Source organism: Cucumis sativus, chromosome 4 (genome assembly GCF_000004075.3).
Source record: "Cucumis sativus cultivar 9930 chromosome 4, Cucumber_9930_V3, whole genome shotgun sequence".
NCBI lineage: Eukaryota > Viridiplantae > Streptophyta > Magnoliopsida > Cucurbitales > Cucurbitaceae > Cucumis > Cucumis sativus.
In genome coordinates, this window is record NC_026658.2 from 7,149,738 (window position 1) to 7,176,436 (window position 26,699).

Consider the following 26,699-nt stretch of genomic DNA (forward strand, 5'->3'; position numbering starts at 1 on the left):
GCAGAAGCGTGCCCACCCTTTTCTTTAAGATCGACCAATGTTTTCCTGTGTCAGCAAAGACCAAAATTCTTATAATATCTACTAAAATAAAAATTTATCATTGTTATCACGTAGAAATTAGGTATGGCTTGTTTGGTCAAAACTTTGGCCAATTTTAATTAAGTTAGGATGAATTTTGATTCGTTTCACATTTGAATAAGTGTCGCAAGAACTAATGAACCACACAACAATACAATTGGGCCATTAAATTTGAAGAATTGATTTTTTTTTTTTATGAGAAATAATATATTAATCCATGTACTATTTAAATGTAACACAAGGCATGGTTTTCAATTCATTGGTGAACTAACCATCTTGAAACTTATGTGGATTTTTAAAATTGATTTATGTTTACAATTTTAAAATCCCTCATTTTCTTTATAAATTATATGGACTAAATTTTCAGCAAAGCTTTCAAAAAAAAAAAAATAACAAAGTGAATAATTTTAGAAATACATGCTAAGTGAAAAATTAATTGGAAAGTAAAAACTAAAAATATTTTTTCATAAAAAAAATGATTTTGATTTATAGCTATCTTTAAAGTCAAGAAAAAAAATAAAAGAAAAGAAAAATAATATATATAAAATATAATATATAATTAACCTGCTTTTAAAACGAGCGATAATTTAGATAGTTTATCGATAAACTCCGTGTATACCTATATAGTGTAATGTACTATATTAATGTTTCATATTCATATATAAGACAATATGCTTAAACTAATGGCCACGTTTTTGTTAATGCCAAGATTATTTAATTGGTAATCATTTGATAAATTGAAATTTGGATTTTTTCACGTGATCTTTTTTTAATCTTGCCTTTTATATTCTTTCATTTCTATATAAATATATAAATTTCTACCTATATTTAAAAATAAAAACAAATTTTTAAAAACCATTTTTTTCCTCCTTCGTTACCCTTACTTTTGGTCTTTATTAAATTTAAAAGCACTTCTAAAATCTAAACGATTAAAAGATGAAAATTAATGTTTTTAAATTTCTTAAAGTCATTGGATCAATACAAACAAATTTGAAAATCAAAGATTCGTTGTTTTCATTATTGTTGACTTGTTGTGTTTATCTATACTTTCATCCATAGTTATTGGTTGCATGTGATTCTACAATTCTTTTAGTTTTATTATTTTTTTTAAGTCTAAGATGATGTTTTATCTCATAGTTTTTATATTTTATTGGTTGTGATGCTTTAAATTTATTACGTCGTGTTACGAATAATTCAGATGGTCTTGCTGGTCGATTGGCAAGTCGGGGTCCAGTGGCGATGCATGGGTTCAGAAGCAATACCCCAAAAGCTCTCTAGTTTTTAATTTTCGCAACTGTGCATGTATAGTTATTTACAATTTCAACCCTAGAGTTTAGAGTAGTGCATATAACCTAATAGTGTCGTATTGTATTCTGGAAAACATTTTATCTAATAATATTTGTTTTCCCTCTGCATGTGGATGTAACTAATACATTGTTAGTGAACTATGTATTATTTGTGTGTCTATCTTTATGCTTTATTAGATTGTTTTGTTTGACTTCGTAACATTATTATTTAAAGAAAATATATTTTTCATTTTTGCCTTCATGGTTAAGGTTAGTTTTCATTTCATTTTTAGGTTTCAATAACTTAAACTTTGATTCTTTAAAACATGTTTGATAGGAAACTCATATTGTGCTTAATGTTTTTGGTTCACTTTTCTTTAGCAAATATGCATTTATTAGTTCATCGTCTAAATTTTATTTATAGAATGCAAATTCTAACCTTACATGAAAATTGAGATTTATTGACACAGTCGAATAAGAAAATGAGTCTTTTAAAAAATATAACAAAGCGACAAAATATTTATACGGTATAAAACAATTTTGAAAATGTAAAAGGTCTATAGACCCATGATGAGAAATACAAAAAATGCTCCTTGATTAATTAGCATTCAATGCGTGTAATATATTTGGGAAACGATCATTTAGATTTATCTATTCTTTTCTAGAAACCCGTTTAGATTTGATCGTTTATATTTGGCTACTCAAATTTAAACAATTTTTTTAAGGATTCTTTCACACACAATCGTTTAGATTGATTTTTTTTTTTTACATGATCATTTAGATTTAATCGTTTAAATTTGGATAGCCAAATCTAAAAAAAAAATTTCAAGATTTTTTGGTAGACGATCGTTTAGATTAGGTATACGATCATTTAGATTTGATCGTTTACATGTGTAGCCAAATCTAAACGACTTTTTATCAAAAAAAAAATTGATACATTATCGTTTATATTTGGAACATGATCAAATTTAAATCATTGTTCATATTTGGCTACCAAAATCTAAACGGTGCTTTTAAGATTCTTTAGTACACGATCGTTGCTATTTTTGGTAGACAATCGTTTAGATTTCACAATCCAATATCCCAACAATTTTTTTCACGGTCTTTTAGATTTTGCACATGATCTTAAACAACCAAATAACGGTTTGAAAAAAAAAAAATTTGATATTTCGTACACAATCTTGAATCAATTAATTGTTTGAAAAAAAAATAAAAGAAAATATGCACAATAAGAGAAAAAGACAATGAAAAGGAAAAAAAATTACAGAAGATGGAAAGCAAGGGCAAACAAAAATATTTTAAAAAAAATTACAGAAGTGGAAGAGAAGAAAAACGATGAAAAAAGAAGAACAAACCTAAAATATTTTTTAAAAATGGTTGGTTTCATTGGCTTTTTCATTTTGTTACACGGACCGTAAATATTTTAGCGATTTTTTTATATTTACGAGAATTAACCCTAGAAAAAATGGGTTTAGGATGGAAAATGTGTCATCATTTCAAAAAGGCGCGTTTTTTGTGGAATAAGATGAACTTTTGGATTCATATTTTAATAATAGCAACCACATGTTTTATATATATATATATATATATAATATATATACTTTTATTCGTGTCTATTAACAATAAATTAAATGTAATTCTTTTGTATGTTTTATAAATATTTTAGTTCATTTTACTATATTTGAAATGTTTCTAACAAATATAATATTTTAAGTTAGAAACCCAATTATTTTTAATTTGTTAAATTAAAATATGTACTATATATCATCTATAATATATTAATATTATAGAGTATTACAAAATAGTAAGGAGAAAATATCTCTTTGATCCCCACATTTTGGACCTAGTTTATATTTAATCATTAGGTTCAAAATGTTATACTTCAATTTCGAGTTTGATTTCAATTTTATCCTTAGGTTTCAAAATAAAATTTACTTTTCACATTTGAATTTTGTTTAAACTCGAGCCCTCCCTTTTAAAATTTTACACTACTTTTAACCTCAACTTATCTTATCATTGAACAAGCAATTTAAATATTTATATCTAGAGTATTAGAATAATAATAATGAAACTTAATTAACTATTTTAAGTTTCTCTTCTATCAATATTAAATATTAAAAATTTTAAATTTAAGAACCAAATAAAAACTAAATTCAAAATTTCGTCATTAACAAACGCGTTTTTCAAATAATAATTATTTACATTTTTCAATCCAAACCTTGTCATAAATTAAAATATTAGTAGTTTATATAGTAATTATAATTAGTTTTATAGTATAAATATATTTCAAAATGCATATATTGAAAATGGTTTTAAAAAAGTGTTTAATATATTGAAATTTAATTTTTGAATATACTCCAAACACATATATCTAAAAAGCATGAATTAGAATTATGTTTCCTTTGAATTCTTTGTCTTCATAATTACGTTTTTAAGAACTAATGCAAAATTTATTTACAACTTAATTAACATCAACCCATTTATATGAAAATCAGAATTTACTTACAATTTAAAAGTAGAAAGTAAGAATATCATGCATGACGACATAAAAGTATTTCTAAAAGGTAACATGAAACTTAGTTTTGCTTTAAACTTTTCTTTAAACCTATAAATTGTAAAATGATACATATAATCAAATAGTAATATGTCATTTTGTGTATGAAAAAATAATCCACACTTCCATAGTATAAACTACATACCTTATAAACACATTGACTAATACGAAGTTGGTGTGTACTGAATCCAATAAATATTCGTATAAATGTGTAACTAACAATTGGTTGAATTACGAGTGAATATATGAAATTTTTGTTGATAAATAGACGTTAATTATATGTGAGTCATATCTTAGCTAGAGAAATTAGTTAAGTGTAAATGCAATAATTTAGTTAATATTTTTGTAAAGAAAAACATTTAAGAGATGATTGAAAGTAAAAAAAAAAAAATACTTTGTCACGTTTAAAATTATTTTAAAAATGGTTTTAATAATTCAAAATTTAGGGTATAAATACTACATTTAAGAATGTAGAATTAAATATAAAATCATACATCACTCAATAAAAATGTATCTTTAGAATGAGTTTAATATGATAAAATATATATAATTTTATTCCTTTTAAAACCATTCCAAACACATAAACTTTAGATAACATAAAAATAGATTATTGTAAGTTGAATGATGAGTAACAATTTGGGAATTGGTAGAACTTTATTGATTGCCACAAATTTACTTTCTAATTATATTATTAATTAATTAATTTTGTTTGATTTGACTTTTTAACCTTTTGTACTTAATTCTTTGATTTTTTTTTTTTAAAATATAACAAACCGGTAAAACATATACACTGTATAGAACAATTTTGAAAAAGAAAAAAATTCAACAAGCCTACAATATGAAATACAAAAAATATCATAGTCAACATGCGATTAATCAGCTACATAGGAGCGAGTAATGTTCTTTTAGGTGATTGTGTACTACAATCTAAACGATGGTTTAGATCATGATACACGATTATGTAGTTCATTTTAAACTATGGGGTTAGACATCAAAAATTCGAACAATTAGATAATAAACTCTAAACGGTGGCGGAAAAGCTTCAAACATAAATGATTGTATTATATAATCTAATCACAATGCCAGAGTAGAAAATCATGCAGTGAAATAATATACTTTAAACAATTGTATTGACCATGGTAAGGGATCATATTGATTATGGTAAGCGATCGTGTTAGTTATGGTAAGCGATCGTGTTGGTTATGATAAACGATTGTGTAGTCCAATGTAAGTGATCGTGAAAATCTTCAAATCTAACAATCGTGTAATACAATATATATGGTTGTTAGATTTAAACAATAAAATTTATACTTTAAACATCAAACTCTAAACGTCGAAGAAAATCTAAAAGAGGAGATCAATAAATTGGAAACAAGATGAATAAATCGCAAAAAAAAAAAAAAAAAAAAGAAGAAAAAGTGAAGAAGTACACAACTCATCTCACAATAAGGGACATATATGAAATTTATGAAAAAATAATTGAACTTCATAGGTTTTTCTTATTCTGTTATATAGACCGTAAATATTTAGATGTTTTGTTACATTTACGTAAATTAACCTAATTCTCTTCTAAGATGTCTCCTCAAGTATAAGTAATATCAAGAGCATTGAAAATGTATTTTTTTTCTTTTTACAAATGTCTTGAATTACTAACAACAAAGAATGATCTCCCAACCTAGATGCTAACACACAAACAAAAGCAAACCACAACAAAGTATGATAAAAAAAAGATCTGCCCAACACAAAAATAATTTTAAAAACATATTTATGACTTCAAGAAAAAAATGTCTTAAATAGAAGAACTCTCCTGAAAACGATATAAGGTAGCTTTATGGACATGTATGTTACACTCGCGTCAAATATGATAACACAACAAGCGACTCTTCAAAACTGATGCCTCAAGTGCTATTATGCACTATAATAACAAATCAATTGAGCTCAAAATATGATAACACAACAAGCAACCCTTCAAAGCTTATGTTTCGATTGCTGATCTACACTATAATAATGAATCAATTGAGCTTTGTATCTCAACCAAAGATCCAGTGGGAGAATGCTCCTCCCACGAAAGTACATCCTCCCAAATAGTCTAGCGAAATGGACAATTAAAAATAAATGGTCCTAAACTTAACCCTACTAGTGCACACAACAAAATCATTAGGGATATCAACATATAATTAACCTACTAATGCAATCACACGATTCTAACTGATTTAGAATAACAAGCTATATAATAAATGAATGTTTTGGGATATTACCTCCAAATAAGGCTAACTCGAGGAACCATAGGATGTTTAGAGTGCAAAGGCTCCCAAGAGCTTGCAATTGAAAACACGTGCTAAAACAACAAGGAAGCCATATTAACTATCATCTTAGATCAATCAGTGCCCTAATAAAATCTATTTGTGTAGAGAGCTGAACTAGCTCTTTAGTATCAGAAGACCAACCCCAAGTCCCATAAACATGTAGGAAAACACCCACCTTTAAAATGAAGTGAAATAGTAACATCTAAATAAATTGCAACGTTAAACCATTATAATGTATGACCTTTATCTATAACTAACTGTCATATCAAATTGAACAACACCACCCATCCCTCTCCCCTCAAAAAAAAAAAAAAAATTGTATTAAAGTATTGTGAGTTGTCCTAAACACAAACGATGACCTCTAATACCAAGATGAAGAACTAGAGGCATGAATTGCCCCTATAGTTTGATCTCGCAAACATTAAGCCTCACTTAGGTGACCAACGACGACCTTGGTTGAATCACAATTAGCCACAATAATTGCATGACAACATAAACATTCCAAGTAGGAATATGACCAATGACAACACCACCTTCACAACATGGGAAGCAAACATTTGAACCGATCCTTTTGTCCTACAAACACTATTAAACTTTTCTTTCCAAAAATAGGAATGCAGTAACTTATCAAAAGTCTTGAACAACTTTTGTAGGGAAAAACACAAACAATAGTTCAACTAACTTGAAAATTTTGAAGAACATAACAAATATATAAGTTGTAACCATCGCATAAAATGGAGCCATAATTGACCAACTCTACGTCAATACAGAGCAACTCTTTTCAAAAGAGGAAGACAACCAATATAGGAGACTCTTCGAGATTAGAGGCAAACCAAGATAACAAATTGGAAGGAAAATCGACAAAACTTTCATGAACTCTTAAAGACTCTCAGTATCACCAAAAGACATGCCAGAATAAAACAATTCATATAGGTTGAAATACTATTATGGTTCCTTCCTAATCTCAAGGTTAAAGTGAGCTGCATTTCTTTTTCTTTCATTTTTAAAACGTAATCAAAGGCGTTATTTAAAAATTTATTCTTTACTTTCAAATTCATAATATATAACATGTATATTTTTAATTTCCAATTAAGAAAAAGCTTATTTTATGTATATTTTTTAAAATATATTGTTTTTAAAAAGTAAAAGTTTAGAGAATAAATAAAAAAATGATTTACCAAAAAAGTTTAGGTGTTTTCTTTTAATTTAGAAAAGAACAACAAACAACTTTAAACATTTTTTTTTTAAAAAAACAAATGGCCATAAGGGGTTAAATAATAAAAAATTACAAATTATTTATCCTCTCTACCAAATAAACCACAAAATAAACTATTACACATATACAACAAAGTAAACTATTACACATTTGGAATAAAGTATAAATAGTTTATTTATTTTACCATTTTTGACAATTTTCATAATAATAATAATAGTAATAATTTTTTTCAAAAAATGGAATTGTAATTTAATTCTAAAAGCAAAGAATTTCGGATTTCCAATGAAACGGGAGAAAAGAGATATAGGTTTAAAAGATTATATAGAAAGTAAAAAAGGGCCAAAGTGGCAAAGAAAACAGAGGAAGCGATTTCCTCTTCGGCTCTTCTCACCTTCCTTGTTCTGTTTTAAAAACAGAACAACCCTCCGCCGGAAATTTACCTACAATCACCACCATGGGTATAGCCGAAGCTTCTCCGACCACCCTTGCTCCGCTTCTTCTACGTAACCTAGCCACCTCTCTCTTCGTCTTTGCCGATAAATCTCTCATTAATTTGTCAAAGAAATACAAACTTCTCCAGCTTATTCATGCCCTTATAATCTCCTCTTTCCTTTTCTTCCTCCGTTTGCTTCCTTCTCTGTTCCCTTCGATCCATACGGTTTCCGATGATTGCTACCCTTTAAAATCCCCAAAAGATGGGAGTTACGGTACAGGCGGAAGCGGGGATTTAGGGGTTTCTCGAGCTCTAACGCAATTGCTGTCAATTATTAGCCATATTCCGGTGAGTTCTCGGAAGTACGAAGTGGTACGATCGTTGGCGGAGAAGTTGATTGATGAGAATCACTGGGAAGGGATTGAGGAGCTTCGGGAGGTCAATCGTGTGGTTCTTTCAACGGCGTTTGATCGGAGTATTGGTCTGATTGAAGCCGGGATGATAGAGCGAGGGTTTTGTCAGGAGGATAACGACGGAGAGAATGGTGGTGGTGGGGGGTCTGTGGGCGGGCCGGTGGAGTTTGGGTTGGGTCGGGTTGTGAGGGCGGTTCGGTTTCTGGGAGAATCGGCTTGTAGCCGGTTCGGGAGGGTGAGGGAGGTGGGGAATCAGAGCGGAAGCTCGGTGGAGAAATTGGCAGCGGAGGTGCTGTGGTTAGCTCAAAAAATGGTGAGTTGCGGTTTTGGGAATGAGGTATGTGGGCGGTGGGCTTCAGCGACTCAGTTAGGAAGACTCTCTCTCTCGGCGGAGCCACGGCTGCAGGCCTCATTAGTTAAAGTTGCAGGTATTATTCTATTTTCTATTTATATTTCTTTGATTTTCATTTTAAATTGCAAAAAACCAATATTGGAATATAATTTTAGTTCCAATCATACCCTTAAAACTTTTAATTTAAGAAATTTGGTCTTCAAATTTCTACGGTATTACAATTAGATCTTTCAATGTAGAAATGATTTCTTACAATTTATACCCTTATATAATTTTGATTTTCAATTTTAATACTTCAACTCAATTTTTACCTATAATCATATGTTTTGTAATTTTCCTTTTCTATGCTCTTAAATTTACTTTTTTTTTTTTTTTTTGTTGAGAAATGGTAAGAGGTGGTAAAATAGATAAATTATCTAGTTTTTGTATTTTAATATTAATTTTGAATTTCAATTACAAGATATATAAAATAATTAAAAAAAATGCAACAAAGTCGGTGATTCAAACTTCCACTCTCTCAATACTATTTCATGAAAAATGTATTAATATTATTTTTTAATATGAATTTTAAATTCACATATTTACATTACAAAAAATCATATGAAAATTGTCGGTATTTCCTTATTGCTACAAATATAGTGAATGTTATTGGAGTATCAGTGAAATGTCGATATATTTTTTTAAATATTTTTTAGTATGTTTATTATGTAGTGCTCGATTTTCCTATATAAAATTTCTGGATCCGTCACTGTATCCAACTTTATAACATAATGAGTTTTTATGTGGTTTTTTTTGTTCTCGAATGTAAATAGTTACTTTTAATATTCATGATAATCTTTTTTTATGTACATAGCCTATAAATTTAGTTGTATTATAATTTTTTTGTTGGTAATCTTAGATCCATGTGAATTAATAATGATGGTTATAAATATTTCATGAAAGATGAAATTGTAGAAAATGTTGTTTTGTGGTTTAGGTTAAAAATACCTCAAAATTTTTAAAAGTTAAAAAAAATTACCTCTTAAAAGTACTCTTTTTGAAAATTTAAAAGATATTTTAAAAACCTTTGGAGGACATTTTTATGCAAATACAAAGTTTAAGATACATTTTTTTTATTAAAAAAAAAAGTATATATAAGAATAGATTTGATTTGGCTTACATAATTAGAACTTTTGAGAATGGTTAGAACTTTTGAGGATGGTGCAACTTTTAAATAGTTTTTTTTTTCTTTTGTGTATTTACCTCAAAAAAGTCATTTCAATACCCCGTCTTTCAAACAATTTACTGAGTAGAGATGTCGATACTATCTGTTTCTAAAAGCATATCATTATATTTCGTGGAAAAGCAGGTTGTACATTAAATAGGTTCATTTATTAGAGTGTTTTGCTTGGGGATGTGCCAATACCTGCACTGAATTGGTTGAAGATATTTGGTGATATATGTGTAATTATGTTTGAAATTTGAAATTATGATGAGGCAAATCAGTACAGCTTTGTTATTTTTCAAACATGAAAGTGAAAGTATAAGTGTGTGGCTGCGAAGTAATTGGAATATGCGATTCCACAAGTTATGTAAATTTAATATTATAATTCTCTTTCTGTTTGTTGGCATCTCTTTGGTTTTACTCCCACAAATTTCATCCTCATGTTAGCGTCCGTTTACTATGTTTTCCTTTTTATTTATTTTAAAACAAATTTATATTTTCATAAAAGCTTCAACCACTTGATGACGATGGTGAGAGATTTTTGTCTCTTCCCCTCCCCCCTCCCAATAAAATGAAAATGAAAGATTTATGGGTCTGTCTCAATCCTTTTACTAAACCTTTTCAATAAAAAGACAGTAATGGGTATACCTTAGAAGTTATTGTTGAGACTGTTTTGTTTCATTTACCATTTGTATTTCATGAGTAAAAACACCAGAGATTAATTATTTTTTCTTTATAATTTGGTTGCCTTTGTGTTTCTTGTTAAGTTCTTGTTTTAAGTCATCTTTTTCTTTTGTTTGAATATGTTATTATACTATACATTTTTATATATGGCTTATAGTTTAAAATAACAATTCAACTTCTTTAAAAAAGAAAATACAAAATTTAATTGCACAAAGTAGAGATAGTTTGGGATACACCAAAGATAAGGGTAAAAGAAAGGAAAGGAAGAGAAAATTTTGGAGTTTTACTTTTTTTTTTTTTTTTTTTTCATATCTAACAGTTGCAACATATGATTGTATGTGTAGTATTCTTGTTCAAGCAATGCCGAGAAATGGGAAAGGATGAAGATGAAGAAGAGAGTGTGAAGCAGCAGCAAATGCAGATGAAGTTGAAGATGCTGATTTCATGGCTTCCATTGCTATGCAGAGGCAGCAGCGGGACTGATGCGCCCATCCTCAGCATCGGAGAACGGCGAGAGTTGGAGTTAGGGTTGGAGGAGATGATAGGAACATTGCAACAAGATGAACAAGAGCAAGTTTTGGCTTTGTGGCTCCACAATTTCACTTACTTGTCCTCCTCTGATTGGCCGAATCTCCACGCGTCGTACGCTCGGTGGTATAGCGCCTCTCGCAAGCTTTTGATCCACCAGGATCAGTAATAATACTACCTTTCCAAGTAAAATATATAACCTTTTGTTAGAAAAGCTGTTAGTATTTGATAGAAGTTTAAAATGCAATTTCAAAGTTATATATTGTATTTTACTTGTTAGGAGATTGATTAACATGAACATAACTATTTAAGACATATATCATTCACCAATAGGTGAATCATTCATCACCTCTCTCACTTTATTGGAACAAAAAATTTATTTCGTTTTTTCCTTTCAAAACTATGATTGAAGTTATTCCAAACTTGGAAACTGTGTGATTTCATGTGTCCAATAATCTCAAAAATGTTCTTGAAGTGATGTAAGAACCTATTCTAAAATGATTTTTTGAAGGTAAAGAGAGTGTTTTATAAACCATTTTGAAATGGCTAAAAAGTGGTGTGGAGATTGACAAGGCTTTTCCTTTCCTAGAGATTTATTTCATACTTCATATTTTACTTTATTAAGTTTTTTCAAGTAATCAATTACTCTAATTGTTTAGTTGGTCATGATTCCTGAGTTAAACTGTCTACACCACAATATTGGAGCAAGAATTGGTAAAACAATTCACAATTAATTCACATTGTGTATATATATATAAAGAAAAAAAAAAGAAGTCATTTTCCAATATCAGATCTAAGAATAGGACACAATTGTGGGAGTTCCCTAATATGGAGGGAGATGAAAGAGAAGGAAAATGAAGAAGAAAAACCTGAAATGGAAGTTGGAATTAAGAGGAAAAGATGTGAATCCAAGACATTAATTTGTTTCCAAATTTTCAACATATATGAAGTTAATAATTTACCAATTAACTATTAATGAAACAAATTATATAATACATGGTATGGGACTCTGCACTTTATTGCAACCCTTTATTCCTTGAAAGTTATGTTGTAATTTATTGCAAAGTAAATGTGAGTTATTGAATGAAATAAAGTTTCAACTCATGGACCTTATCTTATAATTGGTTTTTTTTTTCATAGATATTATATTATGTTTATCTTCTCCCATATCACTCTTTCTAGCTCTCATATTTAATATACACATTTTCTCTCTTCATATTCTTATTAAAATTGTTTTTATTAGCGTTGGAGGCAAGATTTTATATAACGAGCACATGTTCATATGAATATAATTTTAGATACGTCAAATTAATGTTGAAATCATCTAATATCCCCTAATATCTCAAAGTCCCTCACATTTGAACATGTTAGAGGCCAAGGTATTTGTAGTTTTAATTTCATATTTCTTACATAGTTTGTGACATATGAAGATGTTAGGAGCCTCAAACTACTTCAAACTCAAAGGATATCTCTCCAACACAAAGGTGACGACTTAGAAACTTTGATTGCTTAAATAATACTTTGACCCTACATACTATATTCCTCCAGGAAACTTTCATTTGCTTTATATATATATATATATATATATAATCTTGTTTAAATTTAATTAATCTCTAGTTTTGGTATGGTCTATTGATCATATCTTATATGATGTATAATTAATATTATGACAATTACTACTATTAATTTTCATTTACTTGACATTACAATGTTCTTTTTATTTGTTTTTCTATCATTTAATTATTCACACAATTCAATTCAACCAAATGAAAGTTTAAATTTTTTGTGGCGGTAATTGTGAAACATTTACAATAAAAAAAAAAATTAAAATTTGCATAGTTTCTTCAAGGATATATTTCTAATCTTTTGCAAAGGCTCAAAATGAAGCTACATAATTTCTTCAATATCAATCACTATTGGGATTGCTCTCTTAATCACGTCAGGCTCTGCAATGGCAAATGATTTAACATATATGTGGTTACACTTACACCCCTTGGATAAATATTTGATTTTTCAAAATTGCTTTTCACATATCATCATTTTTCATGTTTTTTATATTTCACATCCAAACATTATCTCAGTTCTTACTCAAATTCAGAAAAACAGAAACCATGTTTTGAAATTTATTTATTTTAAAATTTGGATATAAATTTGAAATCACTCCAATACCACAATACAAAGAAACTATATTTCTTTTTTGTTTTTGGGATGCAGATAGGCGAAATATTTAGATACCCACAGTTATAGATGTTTTGGAGTATATTTGAATAGCCATATTTGTTTGGTAAAATAGTTTTGCAGAAGCTACATTATCGAATTGTCGTCCATTATCTGTAGTCAAAACATGGGGAACACTGAACCGACACACTAGGCTCTTCCATACAAAGTCATTGATTTTATTCTCTATTATCATTGCTAATGTCTCCACCTCAGCATATTTGGTAAAGTAATCATCTATGACTTCTATAAACTTGGTTTGCACTTTCCTAAGCAGTAAGGGTCTTATGGGGGCAGTGTCCCATTGCTTGAACGATTGTGGAATCATGATCCTTGTGAGTAGCTTAGAAGGTTGCTTGAACACTATTGCAAATCATTGCCATTAATCATAGGACATGATGTACCTCTTGGCCAATAATATCCTTGGCGGATTATTTTTTATGCAAGAGATCACGCACTCGAGTGATATCAACAAATGCCTTCATGGATCTTTCTTAGAACATAGTTTGCTACATCAAGTGCTATGCATTTAAGCTTTGGAAGGGAGAATCTTCTCTTGGACAATCGTCCATCACACAATATATTGGGTCACTTTAAACCTTTAATCTTTGCACTTCTGCTTTATCCATTAGAAGCTTTCCCTTCACAATGAAGTCTATAAGTTGATCCATCCATATGCGCTCGAGAGCCCTGGATATGACTTTTTCAGATCCATTTCTTCTGCTGCCATAATAGTTGGAAGTTCTATGATCTCTATTGATATAGTTTGACTCAACTCTGTCTTATAAGTCGTCGCTGCTAATCGTGCCAGAGAATCTGCATTGGAATTCTACGAACTCGAAACTTGTTAAATTCCATATTTGGGAAATGAACTTAGCAACTTCTTCACTTTGGGCTAGATACTGTCATACATTGCTCTCTAGTTTGGTAGGTATCTTCCATCTAATTGACAATGAGCTGTGAATCACTAAAAATGGTGAGGTTGGTGACCTCAAATTATGCTGCCATTTTGTAGTCCTACTAATAATGCCTCATACTCGACGTCATTGTTAGATGCTCAAAACATGAATCGTAGGGTATACTCAAACCGCTTTCTCTAGGGACACTAACAGTAGTCTAGCTCTGTACCTTCTCTAATTAGATGATTTGTCTACATATAGCATCCATGAGTGCCTATCACATACTACAGTCTGTGGTGCCGTCAAGCATACTTAAATGGTCTCAAGTCCACCATAGCTTGTGCCTTGATGAATGTACGTTGGTGAAAATGTATCTTGCATGTTGGAATTTATGTCATAAAACTCGTAATATGTAGCTTAAAATCATATTCTATTCAATAATGTTGTTATCGTGGAATTATTAGTTAAATTGAATACTATAATTTTGAATATAATAAACTAAAGTCCCGAGGCTATCCTGAGTAATCTTGAATTTTATGTCAGACATAAACGTGAATCAAGTTTAAGTATATAGCGCCCTAAACGGTCTATAGTATATGAATAAAGTTGGACTCTTTATTTTAGGGACACTATGGATGTGATCCGCTTTGTAGTTTGTACAAACGATGTGATCCTAAATCAATCATATGGAGACATTAAAGTGGAGCATCTTATATAAAGAGTTTACATAATACTTGAATCATGAAATAGTCACTTTTATGTTATAACACTGTTGACTGTATAAAACTGACTATTTCGATTATTAATGACCCAAGTAACTTAATCTTAATTCTAAGCTAACTATGAACTTCTTAGATCTACATAGGTGAGAGCAACTAAAAAATACTGGTCCAATAAGATTTCCATTTAAGGGATAAGACCATGTGGATAGCTGAGAACATAGAGTGCAAGACGAAATTTGCTCCTACCTGCTTTAAGGATATTAGATAGATTGTTCCCTTAAAGAATGAACCCAGGTCTTAAACAAGGGGCCCCACCCTCTCATTGGCACGAGAGAGATTTAGTTTAATTTGGACCTTAAACCAGTTGTTCAATACTAGATCAGTGGAAGTTAAGAAGCAAGGTGTAATCTTGGGAATAAAACAGTATTTTGAGCCAATAGAGGTTATGAACAACTTGTGAAGGACTAACTTACCAATAATGGTTATATGAGATGGACACAAATGTATTTACAGTGAAGACAGTGCAACTACGAGACTATAGTGGAATGACCCGTTTGTTAATGAATGTTGATTAGCTCGATCTAAAAGGATTTACTTAGTTAATCTCAAACTGTTGGAGCGCAAGATCTATAGGTCCATTAGCTTTCCCCACTAGCTCATATGGAATTAACTTAAAACAGTAGGTTGGATTAGTTCGAATAATTCGAATTACGTAAGGAGAGAGAAACTGACAAGTATAAGTGATATAACACTCGATTATCAGTTTAGAAACTCACAAATATATGTAATATATTTAAATATAAAAAAATATGAATGTAGATTCATAATCAGAAGCTTGAAAATGATGAAAATGATTAAAGTTGTAAAAAATCAAAGTTTGAATTTTAACTTTGAAAAGTCAAACTTTGACTGACAATATATACAAAAGTGATCTGAATTTCAGAAAAATAAATACAGATTCATGCTCAGAAAGTTAGAATTAGTCAAGACGAAAAAAATGGTAAAAAGTAAAAATGTTGACCGTTGACTTTGGCTTGATGATCAAATGACCATTTTACCCTTGGACTAAAATTAATGGAAAAATCCAACATTTTGTTGGATAAACTCACTACTCTAAATGAGATAGATGAAAGCTCATGGTGATGACACCAAAGGCACTTTCACTAACTTATTAGTGGACTAAGTGGAAGCTGATGGTGATGATAGCAAGCGCGCTTTCACTAACTCTTTAGTGGGTTAAGTGGAAACTCATGGTAATAGTTGCATGTATTTTCTCTATTTAAAGGGTGAATTTTCAATTTATTAATTTTTTTTTTGGCAAAATGAGTTTATTTTTCTTTATAAATAAACTTACTAAAATTCTTTCAACCATAATCCTCATTTTCATCTTAAATTCTCTCTCAAATCTTTCACTCATCGGGTCTCGCAACTCGATTCTAATTTTGAAGAATAGCTAGTCAACACTAGTGGTGGTCCGATTCGAGATCTTGAAAAGACTATGAGCAATTGAGAGCTTCAAAGGTATGGATTTCATTAACCATAATTTTATTTTAATTAAGGCAGTAATTCATGTTAATTTATAATAGGATTATATGAAATTAAGGTAAAATTGATCTTGTTTTCCGCTGCGCATGTCAACAGTATCTATTATCACATTCACTAAGTTCTATGGTCTATTTTATTACTCGACTTAAGGCTTCAAGTTGTTGAAGTATTTCCTTTAGTTGGAAAATTGATGAGCACATCACTTTGTGTGTTTGGAAGTATAGACGAAATCTTTAGGTAGAGATTACTAACGCATGCAAGTGCCAACTTCTCTTTAGTGTACCTCATTTAAACATTGATTATGGCCTTACTAGGGTAGTACACTAGACTCTGATGGCCCTCGACCTCCTTGATCAGAACTAAACTCACTATTGTGTCAGACATTGCTAGGTATAGGAAAAAATCCTTTATCAGAGTAGGCTTAGAGAGAAGCGAACTTGAACTTAAGTACTCTTTTAATAGTTTAAATGCTTGCTCCCACTCCTCCATCCACTCAAAGTTAGCTTTCTTTTTTATGACTTTAAAGAAAAGGAAACATTTATCCGTTGTCCTACTCATAAACTGATTTAAGGCTACAATATTTTCACTCAGGCGTTATAGCTACTTCATTGTTCGTGGTGATCCCATCTTCAGCGTTGCTCAAGTTTTCTCACAATTTTCCTTAAACCATGTTGATTGACCATAAACCCTATGAATTTCTTGAAGTTACTCCAAAGGTACATCGAGTAAGGTTGAGTTTCATCTTATACTTTTGTAGTGTGCCCAAAGTCTCTGTAAGGCTCTGCTCATGCTGGGCACCCCATCTTGCATGATCTCATTATTGAAGGAGGGATCCAACTGATCAAGCAAATTCTCTAGGTTTAATCGTTCTTGATCTTGAGCTCGCTTTATGTTTCTCAACTTGTTTTTGATTTTTTGTAATTCAACTACCTACGGGTGACTATAAACATTTTTATCTTCCTCCAATTGATGTTTTTTGCATTTGTTTTATGAGATATCGCAAGTTTGTGTCTAGGTTAGATTGCTCAAGTTGAACTCACGATCTTCGACCTATGTTTTTTAACTAACTACCAGTCCAGGGAATTCTAGACTAACATTTGGCACTCAATCACTTTCTTGAGTTTGAATGTCGTTGTCCTTTTATCATTTCCACCTAGGGTTAACCTTTTATCGATCATGGCCCTCTATGTTAGAATTCTCCAACCTCTTCAAGTGTAATTAAGCGTATTTTTTGCATATCTTCGACCAATGGACTTGGTCATTTCTATAATATGGTAATTCGTAACTGACGTTGAAGTCATAATTGTGTTTTTTAAACTTCCATGATTGTTGAGCTAATAATGCTCCATTTATGACCCTCGGGGTAGTTACACTACTACTATAACTTACCTATGAATGCTCCTAACATCTCTCTTTATGACAATTATTCATTTGTAATCCGAACAGTTTAACATTCAATGACTTAGAAGTCTTCTTCCTTGGGTCCTCTAAGCTCTTCTTGGTACTGCTCTAAGAGTGTTTTTCCTTATGGGTCCCCTCCTCTCTTAGGAGGTTAGGTTTTCCTTAGTAGGTCCTCCTCTTGTGAGCTCCTCTTAGGAGGCTAGGATCTTCCTTGTCGGTCCTTCTCCTATGGCTCTTTTCATTAGGGTTTCTCTTAGGTTTCATTGAGCTCATCTTAAGCTCTCTCCTAGTTCCTATGAGCTTACTTCTATTAAGCTTACCTTAAGGTCCCATGGAGCTATTTAGCACTCCCCATGGGTGCTCTATTTCCTTCTAAGCTCTCTTATACTCTTATGAGCTTCTTTTAAGCTTACCCTATGAGTTCCACTAACTTGTTACCCCCATGGTGCTCTTAAGCACTCTCCTAAACTCCTTCCAGCTTCTATATTAAGCCCACCTCATGGGTCCCACTGAGCTATCCAGACTTTCTCTCATGGATGTTTTTATTAAGTTTTCTCTAAGCTACGTGCATCTCTTAAGCTCATCTTATGGGTCTATTGAGCTCACACTGAGCTTTAACTAATCTTGCTTAGGCTCATCGCATAGATCCACTGAGCTACTACTAAACTTATTAAGGCTCACTTCGGGTTCCATAGATTCTCTTGGGTATGCTAAAATTCACCCGCAATAGGTTCATATGTGTGTGATTATTCACTCAAATGATGCCATCTTTAGTCATGTAGTGGAGAATAATAGCATGTGTTTTGAATTTAGAATTTTAATAGAAAAAGAAGCTTACCATGTGGCTTATGAAATTTTGGGAGTTTAACAGATTTGGGACATGATTTTGTAGCATCACAATCACGTAGCTGCCATGAGTAAATATTTACTTCCATCAACTAATCATATATAGTTATTACAAATAATTCTACGAAAACTAATAGCTTAAACCTTATTTACTTTTAAAAAATTAGATTGTAAACACATTACTTTGTCCACCACATATACGTTTGTTTAGTAGTTTTTTTGAAAATGGTTTTTATATTTATCTACGAATTAATGTTCCTTCATAAAGATGAAGACAAAAATAGAATGAAGTAATTATCAAAGAAGGGTTGAAATTTTTTATATGGATTCATGAACATACCTTAAACTGTTTATCAAAACATAGATAAATTTCTTTAATAATCCCCTTTTTAACGCATGCAAGCTTTGGATTTACTTTGAAAGCCGAGTGAACTGCGTTAAGAACATCTTGAATAGGATATTTTTTGGTATCGGAAGCTACAATTTCAGCATTCTCTAAAGCTTCCTGAGGTTTAACGTAATCAAAATTCAAACGCAGACATATATGAAATACAAAAGCGAATGAAGAAAAAAAATTCAATGTTTATTATATGTATGACAATAATATATTTACTATATATAGTCATAAATTTAAAGGTTATCTAACACATAATAGAATTGTTAAGCTAGGAATTACAAGAATTGAGAGAAAACCAAAGATATACACAGAAAAAAAACAGAATATACACGTAAGGTTTGGTAACCTAACTTAGTGAGCTGTTAAGTATATTTGAGGGATAGCATGTGCTCGTGGAAAGATATATTCATTAATAGAATGTCGAGCAATCATAAAAATGTAATTATCTATAATGATAGAACTACAGTGACAATGAATAGTTCAACTTCTCCAACATTCACTTACACTCCCCCTAAATGTGACTCTCTTTCGATATTTGTAGGCTCCCCCTAAGAGTGTGCATATTAGTGGATGTGCACTTAGGCTCCACCTAAGCATGAGACTCATTCTCCAAGTGTTTTAGGTGCTCCTCTTACGAGTGAGACTTCATCTCACCAAGAACTTATATCTTTGCACCTTCAAATAAAGTTTCCTTTACATGAATAACAAATTTTGATTAACTCGATCTAAAAGTGTTTAACCAGTTAATTTCGAATCGTTGAAACCCATGATCTATAGGTCCATTAGGTTCCTATTCTAGCTCATATGGAATTAACTTAGAATAATATGTTGGGATAATTTGAATTTTTCGAATTAGGTAAAGAGAGAAAAACCGACAAATATATATGTTATGGTTATCCATTATAAGTTAGAGATAGTGCTTTATGTTTCAATATGATTTAAATATTAAAGTATTAATATAGATTCATATTCGGAAGCTTGAAAATAATGGAAATAGTCAAAGTTGAAAAAAAAATCAAAATGTTGACTTTTGACATTCAAAAGTCAAACTTAAAAGTTAAACTTTGACTCTCTTTGTATTCAAATGTGATTTGAATTTCAAAAAATGAATACAGGTTCATACTCAAAAGGTCGAAATTAATTAAGACAAATAAAATGATAAGATGTTAAAATGTTCATTGCTGACTTGAAAAAGTCAACACTTTTGACTTTTACTTGAATTGTCAAATGACCCTATTGCCCTTGGACTATAGTTAGGTAGAAAATCAAACATTTTGTTGGATAAACCCACAAATACTTAGTGGGATAAATGGCTACATGTGATGTAAACATGTAGCCCACTAAGTTTCACTTAAGGGGGATCATCGGTCGAGCGAAGGTGGTTTTGTACAAAAATCGCCACCGAAAACCAACTCGGTCAGTTTACAAGAGGAGAAACCGACCATCAACCACCAACAGTTTTTGAACCAAACAGTCAAACTGCTAGTCAATTTATTAATCTCGGACATCTCAGTGCGATTAAGGTTCGAGATCAAACAACTAAAGGCAAAAGTCTTTCATCCGGGGCATCTCAAGGCAATAATTCTTTCATCTCGAGTCATCTCAATGCAATTAAGGCCCGAGATCAAATAACTAAAGGTAGAAGATCTTCATCTCAGGGTAGTGTGTGCCCAGAATCAAATAAAATAAAGGTAGAATTATCTCATCCCAGGCCATCTCGGTGCAATTAAGGCTTGAGATCAAATTACTAAAGACAAAAGTCTTTCATCCTGAGACATTGCCTGAGATCGAATGAAATCAAGACATAATTCTTTCCTCACAGACCATCTCAGTACAATTAAGGCCTAAGATCCAATAAGTAATGGAAGAATTCTTTAATCTCGGGACATTTCGGGGCAATATGTATGCTAAGTTCAAATAAAGCATATATATATATATATATATATATATATATATATATATATATATATATATATATATATATAATTTTGATCGTGCTCGGTTGGTAAATATATAATTTAGATGAGTTTTGTTCGAATTTTCGAAAAGCTCTTCCTTAAACTGACCGTTGATCGTTTTTTCACCGAGTGTCTATTTGTTCGATTTTTGTCATTCAGATTAATTTTTTAGGTACTGATGCTCACCCCTAGTTTCACTAATGGTTAGTGGAATGTTAGGTGTTGTGATTTAATAAACTTATTACATTCAAATTCTGCATGCAATTAAGTTATTCAAAGACATCGTTTCAAATGTTTGAAGACTTTTGTTAAATTTTTTAAATTCTGACTTACAAATTTATATCAAAATCAATTTTTCCTCTCAACTCACAACCCTAAATTCCACCTCCAATTTCTATCTCTTACTTAATTCTTTCAATTATCGGATTCCACAATCCAATTCTAAGTTAGGAGAATAGAGGGTCAACAATAGTGATGGTCCCATGTTCGTGTTCGTGAGGAGATTACGAGGATCTAGAGACTTCAAAGGTATGTTTTTTTCCCTTAACCCTAATTTCACTTACTAAGGGTTGTGATGCATGTTAATATCTAAATGACTTAGATGCAATTAGGGTAACATTGATCCGTAATTTTGTTGCACATGTTTACCGCTTTTCATTATTATTTTCTCAACTAATTCTAACAATTTGAATTTTTGATCACTTTGTACTAAGTTTATATGCATAACGAGCTAGTAGAAGGACTTAATGGACCTATAAATGATGAGCTCTAACAATTCGAGATCGCATCTAAAGTGGACAAGGTGGATGTGCGACCTAAGGAGATCATTACTAGGAATAATGTCATGGCTAATTAATACTTTGGTTTGGCTAGTTTAAGAGTGACATGATAGGCATTTCTCCACATTGATGAATTACATTCACGACGTATTTGTGCAACGCATACATGCTCATGTCATCCCATTAACATTTACAACAACTTATCCAACCTGAATCTAAAAGTCTGCCTTATACTCTAACTGGTGATCAAAATGCAAAGAATGAATAAATTTGGGAGTGACGTTGTTTTATGATTTCTTTCTTGTAGTTTCATTTCCTTGTGTAACTTGTACTTGCATTTATCTTTCTCATATATAAAATTCAGTGTAGCAATCCTTCATTTTTTATTGCATGTTTAACTTTGATGAGTTAAATTAATTTTTATTTCTTTTTCCGGTTTTGCAAAAGGATACCTTCAATGATATTAACTATCCACATGTTTACTTAACTTTGATTTAGTAGCCCAGGCGTTCAAACTTTAGATGAGGAACATGCCTTAGAAACATCTTTAGAAATTATTAAGCAAGCAAAGTTTTACCTCAAACCTCTTTTGTAACATTTTTTAAAGTTCGTATTATCATTCACTTTTCAGCAATAAGAACTTGTTTGCACTCTAAATTTGAGAGTGTACAAGATTTGAGGTAAACCATTCAAAAATAAATAAAAAAAAACTTCCAAAAACCTTATTACAAAGAGAAAACAAAAAAATCAAACAAAAAGCCAAACAAAGCGAGCTAACTTATTCTTTAAAATAAATAACTCCAATGTCATCAAATCTCAGCAAAAAAGTAAGAAGCATAGCTTCACTCTAGGTAATGAAATTAAATAAATCGATGATAAGAGTTAAAATGGTGAAGTGGAATGGATTCATAGAATACCAATAATTTTGTATAAACTAATAAAAGAATAAATGAGGAAGATCCAAATATTTTTTAAACAAAAAATACATTTCTAAAAATGAAAATAAGATTTTTCGAAGACGAACCAGGATATTTTGAGAGTTAAACTTATCGCGAATAAGAACATAAACAATATTTCAAGAGAAGTGAACTAAGAAAGATACAATCTTAATGAGACAAATTGAGGATAAAGAGTAGTTAGTAAAAGGTTGCTTACAGTGACATTATACTTGTAGAAAAGGGTGAGAGTTGTCAAGAAGTAATCATATTCTTGTAGGATTACAGGCGATCCACAGGTTCCATGCTTCTCTACAAAAAAAGAAAAGTTGCAGAGGGAACTAAAAATTAGTTACACGTATAATGGTATGTACTGTTTGTTTTTTCTTTCCAAAATGTGTTTTTAAATATTTTCAAAATACTTATTCTTTCATTGCTCAATAAGTAAATATTTAACTTTAAAAAAATGTCTTTAAGAATGGGTGAAGAATATGGAAGAAAGAAAGGAAAAACATTAGATCAGATGGAAGAGGTGAAAAAAAAGGACAGAAAAACACATACCATACTGAGCAGCAATGGAAACATGTGAAAGGCCCATCATGAAAAAGGAAAAGGAGAGAAATTTTAGGATTGAGCCTCTAATTTATTTATAATAAGATCAAAGCAAGAAAAAATAGACATAGAGAATGAAGAAAGATACATTTTTCATTTCAATATAGGATTAGGGTTGCTGAGTTTTCAAAGGGACATTTTAACTCACTACATTTGCGAGAAAATCTCTTTTTTCAGTCCTTAATTAATTATCATTCATTTCTATCACTGTAGCTGCTTGCAGACAATGTTTTTGTGTAAACTATTGTAAAATTTACTCTTCAGTATGATTGTAGTGGGCAGGATACCTCAAACTTAAACCTGTATAACTGTTAGAGTTGAACTCTGAGACTTACATATAATGGTAGAAATTATATTATAACAATTGTATTATTAGTTTGTGACTTCAATTTCTACCATTAAATATTTGAATGCTAGCTTTTTTATTATTGTCAGATTTGGGACTAAAAGTAGATTTTTGGGTAGAAAAGTATGAACCTGATGAGCCCAAAATGATCCTTTTCTATTATCACAACTGCTTACAAGACCACACCGATAGGTTGGCCAATACTTGTCAACATCTTCAAACAGGGAACGAATCTACAAGTGTTAGTGAAAGTTTAGAGTTAATATATTATTGGTTATATGGAAGAGATGAGTATATTATATTTTAGATCATATGGATAAATATATAGCGAGCATTACCCTAATGATATCAATAACAATAGTGTACCCTTTTTTATATGTTCCTTAAATTGAACCTTCTTATCTCACAGACCAAACATGTCTATTTTTTTAACCTATATTAATAAGTACTTTTTTCAAAAGGTTATTAAAATGTATATTTATTTGTTTTATGAATATCTTAAAAATTATGGATTCATCTAACTAGTCCATTTTGTGTATGTTAGGTAAGACTAAGAGGGAGGATATTTTTTTTTAAAAGAAACCAAAAGGACTAATATAGAATATATATTTCAGAGAAAAGTACTCGGTATCCTTTTATATTTCATTCAATTGTCCAATCTTATAGTATGTGTCGTTTTTTTTAATAACATTTTTTTGTGTGTGAGATTGGATTAGAATGCACAAAGAATTCATGTATCTAAATATTGCTCTAGTTTAAATTCTTCCTAACCTCTAAATTTGAGAGAGAGAGAGAGAGACCTGAGTTTCATCGAAGGTTTCATTAGTACAACATGAAGGCCATCCTTTTCCTTCGTACTTAGGCCACAGCCCATCTGCGCAATTTTTCTTTGTTTTTTAGAAAAATCATGAAAATGATAATAAAATTCTTATGAACATCCAAATGCAAAGCAAAATCAAAGTGAATTAAAGGAAGAGTTTTTTCTCTTCACACTTACGTATTGTGAATTCAGTGGGAGAGACAGCTCTAGAGAGACAATAGAAAAATCGTAATTAGAACATTAATTATTATTATTGCACTTCTGAATGTAACAAGAAAGTAAAACTCATATCATGCATGCAACAAAAGAAAGAGCAATGTTAATAATATGAAGTTGACAAGTGTTAAAAGAGTTGTTCGAATAAGAAAAAAGATGATGAAAAAAAACAATAGAAGAAGTAGTATGGTACAGCTTGAAATATTTTGGTCAGGCTATCACATGAAGAACCACAAAAATAATAATACTAATAAAAGAGATCAGATGATGTTTTTGATGTTCAGAAATGAGAGTGTAACATTTGAAAACCGAAGAAGGAGAGAAGGAAATTAAAAAGAACTGACCGGCGGCAGCAAGCGTTGGTGGTGCAACATACGGTTACGTTTGTGCATGAAGTGGAAGGCCATTGAAGAGCCAATATAAAGTAATCAAATTCCCTCTGTTCCTTCCCCACGGTGAAGCCCCCACCGTCAACAACAACAACAACAATACCAATAACAACAACTACTACAAACACCACCCTCCTACTCCCCGCTTTTATCATTCTTTTTTGCCTTTTCTTTTTCTTCTATGTTTTCTTAGATAGGAACTCTGCCCGGGTGGTGCTGTGGTTCTTAACGTCTTTTGTTTTTGGTGCTTTTCTTTACTAAAATATAAATAATGGAGCAACTTTATATAATTTTAAAAATATTTTTATTCAATTTGTGAATCTATAGCTCATTAAAAACAAATTGTTAAGTTTAGTTTTAGTTTATGTGAGTGTTGAAACAATTTTGAAAAAAATAGTTTTCCTATTTTGTTATCTGTCTAAGATTTAGAATTTAGAATTTCAAAATATAGATAAAACATGTATATATATATATATATATATATAATATTTTATGTTATAAAGGACTCATATCTATTTTTTTAAGATGAACAGTTAATTGTTTTAAATCATAAAATTATTAGAAATAGAAACTAAGAGGTATTTATCAATGTTCTATGTATTTAATCTCATTAATAGATATATCAATTGTTGCGTAAAAAAAAGAAAAAAAAAGAGAGATTATTTTCGTTGCTTTTAATCATTTAATAAATAGGATGCTTATTGGTTTAACTCCAAAATGAAGCTAGGAATTTCTACACTTGCAAGAAACATATTCTTCAAAAAAAGTTCGATTATAGATTATTACGTTATGGAATTACAGGCATTCATGACCTTTTTTTCCCTCTACCTTTAAATATTCAAACGTTCTAATACTACTTAATTTATTCCATATATTGGAATCAATCACTTCTTTATATTTCTATACTTCTAAGTAATAATATCCACTTTGATTCAAAACCTTATTTTTACTATTGATATGTAAATTAATACTCTATTATTATAAATACTATTAAAAGTTGTTGCTCCATTATGTTTAGATATTCAGTATTGTCACGTGTCACTCCCTTTCTCTCTCATTTACGTTGTCATGTGTCTTGAAAATATCAATTCTTAGTGGCTATGTAATTTATTTCATGTTTGTCAAATTGCTTATAAACAGTGGGATTTTGTGAATTTTGAATATACACGTTGGTTGAAACTCCAAAGTAATTGAAGGTTGTGGAGAATTTTGAAGAATTTGTTTTTTATTTTTTTATTTTCTTAATTATTTTATTTATTTATATACGAATAGTTTACATAAATGTAGCAACTTGAATATATTTACGGCTCGTATAAAAAAAAAGAAGCAAAAACTCATATAAGGCCGATAAAATATTTTCATAATTTTTTAGATTTGTCCTTAAATATTGCAGACAGTTCATCACTTCTCTTTCTTGTTTTGCCTTCTTTGTGATTTCTTCTCTTCCATATTTTCTTTCTTCTATTTTTAAATGATTTATTTTTCTGTTTAAATCTTCTATTTCTTCTTCATCATTTTTGACAAGATTTTTTGAAACTATTTCACGATTGTTTCAATATTCTT

General features: G+C 30.4%; 2 protein-coding genes across 2 annotated transcripts; one reads left to right on the top strand and one right to left on the bottom strand.

Moving 5' to 3' along the window:
• Window positions 1-7,752: 7,752 nt before the first annotated feature.
• LOC101222931 (hypothetical protein) lies at window positions 7,753-11,454 on the top strand. Its single transcript, XM_004137229.3, has 2 exons — window positions 7,753-8,714; window positions 10,871-11,454. Exons 1-2 carry the CDS (start codon window positions 7,895-7,897, stop codon window positions 11,221-11,223), a joined length of 1,173 nt encoding a protein of 390 aa, XP_004137277.1. The 5' UTR covers window positions 7,753-7,894; the 3' UTR covers window positions 11,224-11,454.
• A 1,350-nt stretch (window positions 11,455-12,804) lies between these two features.
• LOC105435205 (ribonuclease 2) lies at window positions 12,805-25,447 on the bottom strand. The gene is made up of 9 exons (XM_011655083.2): window positions 25,092-25,447; window positions 24,709-24,737; window positions 24,512-24,585; window positions 23,843-23,944; window positions 23,315-23,318; window positions 22,974-23,065; window positions 19,025-19,189; window positions 18,677-18,746; window positions 12,805-13,000 (listed from the first exon to the last, which is right to left on the bottom strand). Exons 1-9 carry the CDS (start codon window positions 25,289-25,291, stop codon window positions 12,942-12,944), a joined length of 795 nt encoding a protein of 264 aa, XP_011653385.1. The 5' UTR covers window positions 25,292-25,447; the 3' UTR covers window positions 12,805-12,941.
• Between the last annotated feature and the right edge of the window lie 1,252 nt (window positions 25,448-26,699).

Bases quoted from the DNA above. Each gene is read 5' to 3' on its own strand.
- LOC101222931 (XM_004137229.3), top strand. From the start codon at position 7,895: ATGGGTATAGCCGAAGCTTCTCCGACCACCCTTGCTCCGCTTCTTCTA. The intron at 8,715-10,870 runs GTATTATTCTAT...TTGTATGTGTAG, and splicing joins CTCATTAGTTAAAGTTGCAG to TATTCTTGTTCAAGCAATGC.
- LOC105435205 (XM_011655083.2), bottom strand. From the start codon at position 25,291: ATGATAAAAGCGGGGAGTAGGAGGGTGGTGTTTGTAGTAGTTGTTGTT. The intron at 24,738-25,091 runs GTCAGTTCTTTT...TTGTCTCTCTAG, and splicing joins ACCAACGCTTGCTGCCGCCG to AGCTGTCTCTCCCACTGAAT. The intron at 18,747-19,024 runs GTATGTTCATGA...TACTCATGGCAG, and splicing joins GTTTTGATAAACAGTTTAAG to CTACGTGATTGTGATGCTAC.